Below are 11,708 nucleotides of genomic sequence, written 5' to 3' on the forward strand. Positions count from 1 at the left end.
GTGGCAAAATGGCTTAAAGTCAACAAAGTCAAGGTATTGGAGTGGCAAGTCCTGAACTCAATCCTATAGAAAATGTGTGGGCAGAACTGAAAAAGCGTGTGCGAGCAAGGAGGCCTACAAACCTGACTCAGTTACACCAGCTCTGTCAGGAGGAATGGGCCAAAATTCACACAACTTGTGGGAAGCTTGTGGAAGGCTACCCAAAACGTTTGACCCAAGTTCAATAATTTAGTATAAATTGAGTGTATGTAAACTTCTGACCCACTGGGAATGTGATGAAAGAAATAAAAGCTGAAATTAATCATTCTCTCTGCTATTATTCTGAGATTTCACATTCTTAAAATGAAGTGGTGATCCTAACTGACCCAAGAATAAAATGTCAGGAATTGTGAAAAACAGATTTTAAATGTATTTTGCTAAGTTGTATATACAGCGCCTTGCGAAAGTATTCGGCCCCCTTGAACTTTGCGACCTTTTGCCACATTTCAGGCTTCAAACATAAAGATATAAAACCGTATTTTTTTGTGAAGAATCAACAACAAGTGGGACACAATCATGAAGTGGAACAACATTTATTGGATATTTCAAACTTTTTTAACAAATCAAAAACTGAAAAATTGGGCGTGCAAAATTATTCAGCCCCCTTGAGGACATGGCAGATTTACGCCCCCTTTGGAGAAATTGGGTACCCCTAGAAAACTGAAAAAAATTGTATAAAAAATTGCTAATATATGCATATAATAATTATTATTGGATAGAAAACACTCTAAAGCTTCTAAAACCGTTGGAATTATGTCTGTAAGTATAGCAGAACTCACAGGGCATGCATTCTTCCAAACTAGTTTTGTGGTCATGAAAGTTGGAGCAACTTTGACGTCATCGCCCCCACCCTTCCCAGCCACTTATGGATCTGGGGACACTTTCCATCTCTTCCACTAGATGTCCTCATTCTGTAGAGCGTCTAATCGTTCAAATCGCGCGAGAATTGACCCTATGGGAGTGATTTTAGTAAGTGCCGCGAGAAAAAACCTGTGCGTTAGGGCGCGAATTGGTCACAGCCATTCCTTTGTTCCAGCACTCCTGGGAAGAGCAAACGATGCCCGGTTGATTTGAAATTTGTTTTGCGTGTCTAAAACATCATAAAGCTTGCTTCTGCACTTAGTTTGACCTGTTTAGTCGACATATAATATGTAATTTTGAAGTTTTGATGCGCAATTTTTCCGGACCAGAGGACATTTTGGGTGCATTTCAGCTGATGTTATTAGCAGTAGCCCATACAAAGACGCAAGACTTGAAACCAAACGATGTATTGGGTAAGTATGAACCCTTCCAGAACATTCTGAACGAAGACCATCGAAGGTAAGGGAATATTTATGCTTAAATCTGTGTTTCTGTTGACTCCAACATTACGGAGAAATGTAGCTTGGAACTGAGCGCCGTCTCAGATATATTGAATAGTGTGCGATTTCTGTAACGTTAAAAAGAAATGTAACAGAGCGGTTGCATAAAGAAGCAGTGTATCTTTCTAATACTTTGTAGCGCCACCTTTTGCTGCGATTACAGCTGTAAGTCGCTTGGGGTATGTCTCTATCAGTTTTGCACATCGAGAGACTGACATTTTTTCCCATTCCTCCTTGCAAAACAGCTCGAGCTCAGTGAGGTTGGATGGAGAGCATTTGTGAACAGCAGTTTTCAGTTCTTTCCACAGATTCTCGATTGGATTCAGGTCTGGACTTTGACTTGGCCATTCTAACACCTGGATATGTTTATTTTTGAACCATTCCATTGTAGATTTTGCTTTATGTTTTGGATCATTGTCTTGTTGGAAGACAAATCTCCGTCCCAGTCTCAGGTCTTTTGCAGACTCCATCAGGTTTTCTTCCAGAATGGTCCTGTATTTAGCTCCATCCATCTTCCCATCAATTTTAACCATCTTCCCTGTCCCTGCTAAAGAAAAGCAGGCCCAAACCATGATGCTGCCACCACCATGTTTGACAGTGGGGATGGTGTGTTCAGCTGTGTTGCTTTTACGCCAAACATAACGTTTTGCATTGTTGCCAAAAAGTTCAATTTGGGTTTCATCTGACCAGAGCACCTTCTTCCACATGTTTGGTGTGTCTCCCAGGTGGCTTGTGGCAAACTTTAAACGACACTTTTTATGGATATCTTTAAGAAATGGCTTTCTTCTTGCCAGTCTTCCATAAAGGCCAGATTTGTGCAATATACGACTGATTGTTGTCCTATGGACAGAGTCTCCCACCTCAGCTGTAGATCTCTGCAGTTCATCCAGAGTGATCATGGGCCTCTTGGCTGCATCTCTGATCAGTCTTCTCCTTGTATGAGCTGAAAGTTTAGAGGGACGGCCAGGTCTTGGTAGATTTGCAGTGGTCTGATACTCCTTCCATTTCAATATTATCGCTTGCACAGTGCTCCTTGGGATGTTTAAAGCTTGGGAAATCTTTCTGTATCCAAATCCGGCTTTAAACTTCTTCACAACAGTATGTCGGACCTGCCTGGTGTGTTTCTTGTTCTTCATGATGCTCTCTGCGCTTTTAACGGACCTCTGAGTCTATCACAGTGCAGGTGCATTTATACGGAGACTTGATTACACTCAGGTGGATTGTATTTATCATCATAAGTAATTTAGGTCAACATTGGATCATTCAGAGATCCTCACTGAACTTCTGGAGAGAGTTTGCTGCACTGAAAGTAAAGGGGCTGAATAATTTTGCACGCCTAATTTTTCAGTTTTTGATTTGTTAAAAAAGTTTGAAATATCCAATAAATGTCGTTCCACTTCATGATTGTGTCCCACTTGTTGTTGATTCTTCACAAAAAAATTAAGTTTTATATCTTTATGTTTGAAGCCTGAAATGTGGCAAAAGGTCGCAAAGTTCAATTGGGCCGAATACTTTCGCAAGGCACTGTAAACTTCCGACTTCAACTGTATATCCCCCCACTTGAATCCCCATACTTTAATGAAGACAGCTTCTCCATCCTGGAGGGGGAAATAAATCATTTCCAGGCCCAGCGACATGTACTAGTCTGTGGTGACCTAAATGCCAGAACCAAACAAGAATTTGACACTGTCAGCACACAGGGGGGCACCTGCCTGCAGTTGACAGCATTCCCTCCCCCATATGCCCCCCTAGTCACAACTATGACAACATAACCAACAAAAAAGAGTCCCAACTCCTATGGTAGGTGCACCTATAGCTCATCAGTGAGAGAGTGTATCCCTGTGTACCCCAGCCACAGACCGTAAACGCACTAGTCTGGTAAAACCCACTGAGGTGGCCATCCTCATTGACTCAAATGGGAAATTCATCCAAGAGGATAAACTCTTCCCCCATTACACGGTGTCCAAAATATGGTGCCCAAAAACACAGGATGTCCTCCACATCCTGTTCCAGCCCGACTTTGGCACACTAGGCCACATTGTTATTAACTACAGCACCAACAACCTGCAAGAGGAGCAGGAGAGAGTAGACAGTCTGGCCAACAGAGTAGAGGAGAGAGCCTCTGAGCGGTTCCCAACTCCCACATCACCATCTCCGCTTCGCTGCCCCGCAAAGACTTTCATCCCGTACCATTCAGAAAGTCAATGCTGACATCACCAGAGGGTGTGGCCTACTCCCGAGCATGCACGTTGCTCACCTCTCAATAATCACTCCAGAGCATCTGCACGACCACTCCCACCTGAGGAAGCAGACAGTAGGGGTGTTTGCAAAGTCTCTAAAGGACATGTCACTTGGTAGACAAAGACTCCATGCCGCACTGGACAGAGGACCACCCAGAGACCCCTACCAGACCACTGCACCACCAAGGAGCCCCAGACCTGGCCCCCTCCACTCCACAGGGCCCAATAGCAGGGCCAGCGCAGCTACGTGGAGGTCATCAGAGGACAAGAGAACCATGTAGGACTGAGTGAGATTAAACAGCTCCTCCAATACATCTGCAACACACACACACTGTACAAAAAGTTTACTTGTTCATTGAATAAGAATATATATATATATATAAAAATTGTAGCTGTTATCCTGTTTATCTTACTCTTAGCAACTTAATAGTTAGTAGATACTGTATTTCTGATTGCTATTCTTTTTTTGCAACATGAATTCACTATCAGTTAGCATGTGGAACGTTCAGGGCCTAAACTCATCAACCTTTGGACTGAAGAGTTTAGCACTGGAGTAAAAAAAAAAATCTGTTGACGTCATCATTCTGCAGGAGACATGGTGTAAGGTAGACATTGTCACTCACTGTCCCACAGGCTACAGAGAGGAAAGAGAGGACAGAGAGAAAAAGCAAGAGAGTCAGAGTGACACAGAAAGAGAGAGAGAGACCGCGAGAGAGAGAGAGACCGCGAGAGAGAGAGAGACCGCGAGAGAGAGAGAGAGACCGCGAGAGAGAGAGACCGTGAGAGAGAGAGAGAGAGACCGCGAGAGAGAGAGAGACCGCGCGAGAGAGAGAGAGACCGCGAGAGAGAGAGAGAGACCGCGCGAGAGAGAGAGAGACCGCGAGAGAGAGAGAGAGACTGCGAGAGAGAGAGAGAGACCGCGAGAGAGTCTGCGAGAGAGAGCGAGAGACCGCGAGAGAGTCCGCGAGAGAGAGAGAGAGAGAGAGAGAGAGAGTCCGCGAGAGAGAGAGAGTCCGCGAGAGAGAGAGAGTCCGCGAGAGAGAGAGAGAGTCCGCGAGAGAGAGAGAGAGAGAGTCCGCGAGAGAGAGAGAGAGTCCGCGAGAGAGAGAGAGTCCGCGAGAGAGAGAGAGAGTCCGCGAGAGAGAGAGAGAGTCCGCGAGAGAGAGAGAGAGAGTCCGCGAGAGAGAGAGAGAGTCCGCGAGAGAGAGAGAGAGTCCGCGAGAGAGAGAGAGAGTCCGCGAGAGAGAGAGAGTCCGCGAGAGAGAGAGAGTCCGTGAGAGAGAGAGAGTCCGCGAGAGAGAGAGAGCGAGAGAGACAGAGAAAAAGCGAGCGTGACAGAGAGAGAGAGACAGAGTGACACAGAGAGAGAGAGAGACAGAGAGAGAAAGACAGAGACACAGGAAAACCTGTCTCTCAGAGAGAGAGAGAGAGAGAGAGAGAGACACACAGAGACAGAGACAAAGAGAGAGAGGAGAGAGAGAGGGGGAGAGGGAGAGAGAGACAGACAATGAGTTAGAGTGAGAGAGAGAGTGACAGGGAGAGATAGAGAGATAGAGAGACAGAAAGAGAGAGAGATTACGTCTAAATATCTCCCTGACAGACTGACATGGTCAATTGTAGTAATTGAGTAAAATGAAGATCTACAGTAAAATGTCCTCTAACCTTGAGCCTTTGAAGGAGGTTTATTTTTCTTCTGGACACAGTAAACTGCCAACACCATCAATAAGACAAGGACCACTCCTGCAAGAGACCCTGCTGCCATCCCTATGTACTTTGTGTCTAAGAGAGGAAGCAGACACAACAACATATAAGAATGAAGATTGCTCCATTATAAAAACATCTTAATGATAATAATGATAATGATAGCAATAATACATCAGAATAAGCATGATCACTTACTAAAAATCCAAAGGGTCTGAGTGGTGTTAGTACAAGTGCTGTTAGTCAAGCCCTGGGTGTGATTGCTGGGTCTGGAGATCATTAGGGTGTCATGCCCCAGGCCCTTACCAGTGAAGGTTTTACTGGTGGGAGACTCAGTCATCACCGTTGTAGGCTCAACACACAGGGTATTACCAGTGGCATTCACCCACTCTGATATCTTTGTCCCGTTGGATAAGGTGCAGTTAACATATATCAGCCCTGTAGGCAATCCAAACAACAGTAATCACATTCGTATCTGAATTACATGTAAATACTGGCAAATGGATACTGCTGTTTCTAAACAGGTCAATTCTTATTGATATTATTTCTCATTGATCATTATAATCATTAATCATTGATATTGTTGATCATAATGTTTTTTTAACAAAGTATATTAAACAGTAGATTACCTGGACAGTGTACGATTCTCCTGCTGACAGTATCACTATTGATGTTGTTTCTGACAGTACAGGTGAGATCTCCTGACAGGCCTTTCTTCAGAGTGATGGTGTTTGTCTTATTATCAGGAGGGGCATCAGTGTCGTTCAGCGTCTGTCCATCCAGAGTCCAGCTGTACCGGGGACCATCCCCCTCAGAGGAGCAGGACACCCTCATCTCTCCATGAGACAGACACTCAGAGGACAGCTGAGGACTGGACACTGGAGCTGTGGGGGAAGAAGGATATGTAACTGTAGTAAGAGGGAAAAACACATTAGACCACAACACCAGCCATTCTTCTTTAAAGCCACAGAAACTACTGTAGTCGACAGGAGCAGCAGATTCATGACACATAATGACTGTATTTCAAATAACCAACAGATGATTTAATGTTGATGGATGAGGTTATGACTATGTATTTTCAGTAGACTATGATGTCAGCGTCAGTGGTGTATAGGTGAGGAAGGAGTCAAGCGCAGGAAACAGAACTGAGTAAAAATAACGTACTTTACTCTGGAAAAATAACAGTACAATAAATCCATGTACGAGTAACAAATCCTAACACGCAAAACTAACACATAACAGGAACAATCACGCACAATACATAATTGGAACCAGAGGGATAAATCTGGAACTAATAATAACTTAATGGGAACCAGGTGTGTACACTCAAGACATAACAAATGGAAAACAGAAACATGGATCGGTGGCAGCTAGAAAGCCGGTGACGACGAGCGCCGAACACCGCCCGAACAAGGAGAGGCACCAACTTTGGCAGAGGTCGTGACATATGAAAATAAAAATGACTCCATGGTTACACATAAAATGCATTTGTCATTATTTGTATTATTAGGAAGTCACATATTTGTAGATTAGCCAGAGAAATAGGTTGTCAGAGTTATTATATGTAATAATTATTTTGCAAGTTATTATTTGGCAAGTTAGTTATTTACCTTCGATGAACAGTTGTAGTCCTCCGCTCCCTTGTGCTACCCCTGCTGAATCATATTTTTCGAGCAGGTATTCACCAGAATCATTCCTTCTTGTGTTATTTAACCTAAATGTCCCATTGTTTATAAAGAAGAGTACTCTGTCTTTAATGGGGCTGTCTCTTATTACCAGTGTGCCTTTCATTTTGAGTATATTTGTTTTAGCACCAGTTGTGCCTTTAAAAAATGAGAGTGCATCATATCTCGTGGCATCAGTCACCAGCTGGAGATAGACAGTTCCTCCCAGGGCTCCAAAACACTGAGATCCATATTCTTTAGCATCACAGGAAGTCTCCAAGCCTGATAATCAAGAAGAAAAATAGACACTATCACTGTTCTAACCCATGTCAAGTCATGTATCATTTTACAGATGATACAAGCGACTAACAGTATAACCAAACCAACAGCATCAACGTGATAGGGATCATTAAGTCAGTGATCATTATCATGGGACAATGAGTAAAGATACAACTGTCTTCTACCGTGTTCTGAATATTATCTATCATCATCTGCCATTTCTGCTACATGTATAGAAGACTACTGATATTATATTCTGCATAAAAGAAGAGAGAAACCAACACATATAAAGATGTTTCTTACCATGAGACACTCCTGCTGAGATCACCAACAGTCCTAAAACAGCCTGCATGTCTCTTTACAATGCAGGGTCTCAGTTTATCAAATTAACTTTGGTACTTCAACAAAGTCCTCTATTTTCTATTCAGAGCTGCATTTCCATAATCTGGCAATGTTTTACAGCACAAACAAAACCAATTCAAGGACAGTAGCTGTTCCTGCCACTCAGAAGAATTCACCCAGTTTGTGAAGAGTAACAGAAGAAGTATAATTTTGACCCTAATCATAGGTTCTGACTCAGAGGAAAGAGGAAGGGCCACGTCATCAAAGTCTCACTTCTTCATTATTTAAATAGCCAGGCTGGCTACATGTCTCCTGTGTGATGGATTTAGACAGGATGTCAAATATGGTTTGTGATAAGTGAGGCTACTTTTGAGTGTGAAGAAGAGATGTTGGAGCCTGAGAATATAACACCTCATCCGTTGTGTCAGGGCAGTGGTCAGCTCTCACACACTGCTGTCCAACACTGACATGAAGACACTACCTTCTTCTTCACAATTAGTAGGCTCTTTCACTCCATTTTAGGTTGTGATAATTAACAAAAACAAATGAAGAAGTGAGAGAGAGCGATAAAGACAGGAATTTGAGAGGAGGAGAGGTGAGAGAAATAAGAAGTGAAACAGAGAGGACCAGCAGATCAAAGTTCAATGTTTCCCTAATAGTGGTTTGTGACTCTCTGGTGTCTTCGACCGGCTACAACTGATTCCTTTTGGGTTCCAGCTGTTGGCTCGACACAATAACATGTTGTAGATGGAAAGGGTTAGTATGGCTGTATATTGAGACTGTAAATGGTAAAAAACATGTTAAATCTTTAAATGAAGGACTCACTACGGCAAGTGTATAGAATTTAGATGTTGTGTTGTTCATATACTTCACCGTAGGGATGGTATTGGCCAGGTGATGAGCGGTGCCTGGTTTCCTCCAGACGTGACGCTTGGCATTCAGCGGCAGGCAGGCTCGAGGTCAGGGCTGACTGAATGGTCAGGCAGACGGGCTCAGTGTCATGGCAGGCAGAAAATGTCGAAACCGGGAATGTTAGAAAACAGAGACTAGGAAAAACAGTAGCATGAAAAACACGCTGGTAGGCTTGACAAGACAAGACGAACTGGCAACAGATAAACAGAGAACACAGGTATAAATGCACTGGGGATAATGGTGAAGATGGGCTACTCCTGGAGGTGGTGGAGACAAACACAAAGACAAGTGAAACAGATCAAGGTGTGACACAGACAAACATATATTTTTCATAGAATGGAAAAAACTGTAGCCTCTTACTCAGGGCCGCTAGGGCCGTTATTGGTGGGCCTTAGGGGGCTTGGCCCTGACTACGGTATCTCCTTGCCTGTCCAAATAAATTATTTTTTTGACTGAGACGGCCGCCGACAGAAAGACACATCAATCTCAGATCAATCTCAGGGGCGATAGTAGTTTCAGCCACTTGCTGACACTGTTCAGATGCTGGAAATATTTTGGATGAACATGCAACGATAACCTACTTTTGAAGTGATTTATTTGGCAATCAGATGAATACATCAAGACTGGTTGTGTTCATGCCACATCAAAAGGAAATACATTTTTACAGTATTCAGATCCCTTGACTTTTTCCACATTTTGTTATGTTACAGCCTTAATCTAAAAACTATATACACACAATATTCCATAATGACAAAGCAAAAACAGTTTTTTAATTTTAGCAAATGTATTTAAAATAAGAAACTGAAATATCACATTTACATAGGTACTATTCAGGCCCTTTACTCAGTATTTTGTTGAAGCACCTTTGGCAGTGATTACAGCCTCGAGTCTTCTTGGGTATGATGCTACAAGCTTTGCACACCTGTATTTGGGTAGTTTCTCCCATTCTTCTCTGCAGATCCTCTCAAGCTCTGTCAGGTTGGATGTGGAGCGTTGCTGCACAGCTATTTTCAGGTCTCTCCAGCGTTGTTCGATAGGGTTGAAGTCCGGGCTCTGGCTGGGCCACTCAAAGACATTCTGAGACTTTGCTCCATTCATCTTTCCCTCGATCCTGACTAGTCTCCCAGTCCATGTTGCTGAAAAACATCCCCACAGCGTGATGCTGCCACCACCATGCTTCACCGTAAGGATGGTGCCAGGTTTCCTCCAGACTTGTCGAAGAGTTCAATCTTGTTTCTCATGGCCCGAGAGTCCTTTAGGAGTCCTTTAGGTGAGAGTCCTTTAGGTGCCTTTTGGCAACTCCAAGCTGTCTATCATGTGCCTTTTTCTGAGGAGTGACTTTCTTCTGGCCACTCTACCATAAAGGCCCGATTGGTGGAGTGCTTCTGTTTGTCCTTCTGGAAGGTTCTACCATCTCCGCAGAGGAACGCTGGAGCTCTGTCAGAGTGATCATCGGGTTCTTGGTCACCTCCTTGACCAAGGCCCTTCTCCCCCAATTGCTCAGTTTGGCCGGGCGGCCAGCTCTAGGAAGAGTCTTGGTGTTTCCAAACTTCTTCTATTTAAGAATGATGGAGGACACTGTGTTCTTGGGGACCTTCAATGCTGCAGATATTTTTTAGTACCCTTCCCAGATCTGTGCCTTGACACAATCCTTTGTAAGAGCTCTACAGACAATTATTTTGACCTCATGGCTTTGTTTCTTTCTCTGACATGCACTGTCAACTGTGGGACCTTATATAGACAGTTGTGTGCCTTTCCAAATCATGTCCAATCAAATGAATTTACCACAGGTGGACTACAATAGAGTTGTAGAAACATCTCAAGGATGATCAATGGAAACAGGATGCACCTGAGCTCAATTTCGAGTCTCATTTGTAAATAAGGTATTTCTTTCTTTTATAAAATGTCTTAACATTTCTAAAAACCTGTTGTTTTCACTTTGTCATTATGGGGTATTGTGTGTAGATTGATGAGGATTAAACTGATTTAATCCATTTCAGAATAAGGCTGTAACACAACACAATGTCGAGAATATAAAGGGTTCTGAATACTTCCGAATGAACTGTATATTAAAAGTATTAATTACACTGAGACCGTTGCAGTCAAAGTGATTGTCCATTAGCTTGAAGGAGATCACCGAGGCCCAGCGGTTCTAGTACTTAAAAAAAATTGTGCAAACAAGTGCACACATTGGATATTACCATTAGACATTTCTTCTGACATCAAAAGTCCAAACACCACAATCAGTGAATTCATTATTGAAGTTCCAAACTCGGGTTACAAACTAAGTCAACCTGCCACATCGTGTGACTAGAATGTTTGACCAAAACACACAATAGATTGTGTCATTACAGGGAGGGGAAAGGAAGTGTTTGAATACACTCTTGATCTCACTTCTTCATTTCACAGACCAATACATGAAAATGTTGTAATGTATACGATAAAGCATTAAATAAGATACAACACAGGAGTAAGATACACCACACACACAAGTGAACAAGAGATCTGGAGAATAGATTTGCATGAGGACTGTAAGATCAAATGTGATACAGAAGAAAGTCACACTAAATTTAGTCTGTGAGAACTTGATGCCTAAAAATGAGAGAGACCGAAAGAGAGAGAGAGAGAGATGCTAAGTTCCCCAAAAGCTACTGCAATGTTCTCATTACATTGTTTGAAAAAAAATTCTGCTTAGTAAGAGCAGGAAGTTCCAAATCACCCCCATTAAAAATATTCCATCTACACTACATGATTAAAAGTATGTGGACACCTGCACGTCCAACATCTCATTCAAAAGTCATGGGCATTATAATGGAGTTGTTCCCCCCTTTGGTGCTATAACAGCCTCCACTCTTCTAGGAAGGCTTTCCACTAGATGTTGGAACATTGCTGCAGGGACTTGCTTCTCTTCAGCCACAAGACCATTAGTGAGGTTGGGCACTGGTGTTCAGCGATTAGACCTGACTCGCAGTCAGCGTTCCAATTCATTCCAAAGGTGTTCGATGGAGTTAATGTCAGGGCTCCGTGCAGGCCAGTCAAGTTCTTACTGATTGGGGCCTCTGTCAAAGTCGTGGGGACCACTGTACAGTCGTGGCCAAAAGAATGACACAAATATTACACAAATATTAATTTCCACAAAGTTTGCTGCTTCAGTGTCTTTAGATATTTTT

General features: G+C 43.0%; 1 protein-coding gene across 3 annotated transcripts in view; it reads right to left on the reverse strand.

The window, feature by feature from the left end:
- The window catches only part of LOC110504833 (uncharacterized), a 15,357-nt gene extending 6,797 nt beyond the window's left edge, over window positions 1-8,560 (reverse strand). The window contains exons 1-6 of one of the 3 annotated variants that reach the window (XR_016491595.1): window positions 7,588-8,003; window positions 6,952-7,287; window positions 5,971-6,225; window positions 5,540-5,779; window positions 5,303-5,419; window positions 3,658-4,274 (exon numbers count right to left, since the gene is read on the reverse strand). Coding sequence is in view for 2 of the 3 variants with exons in the window: in XM_021583669.3 (XP_021439344.3) it covers window positions 5,303-5,419; window positions 5,540-5,779; window positions 5,971-6,225; window positions 6,952-7,287; window positions 7,588-7,636 (997 nt within the window). In the remaining variant the exon portion in view is untranslated. Of the gene's footprint in view, window positions 1-3,657; window positions 4,275-5,302; window positions 5,420-5,539; window positions 5,780-5,970; window positions 6,226-6,951; window positions 7,288-7,587 lie in introns of all 3 variants that reach the window. The other 2 variants (XM_021583672.3, XM_021583669.3) reach the window with 2 other exon arrangements.
- Window positions 8,561-11,708: the final 3,148 nt, after the last annotated feature.

This window comes from Oncorhynchus mykiss, chromosome 25 (assembly GCF_057628025.1).
Source record: "Oncorhynchus mykiss isolate SJ-2025 chromosome 25, ASM5762802v1, whole genome shotgun sequence".
Classification (NCBI taxonomy): Eukaryota; Metazoa; Chordata; class Actinopteri; order Salmoniformes; family Salmonidae; genus Oncorhynchus; species Oncorhynchus mykiss.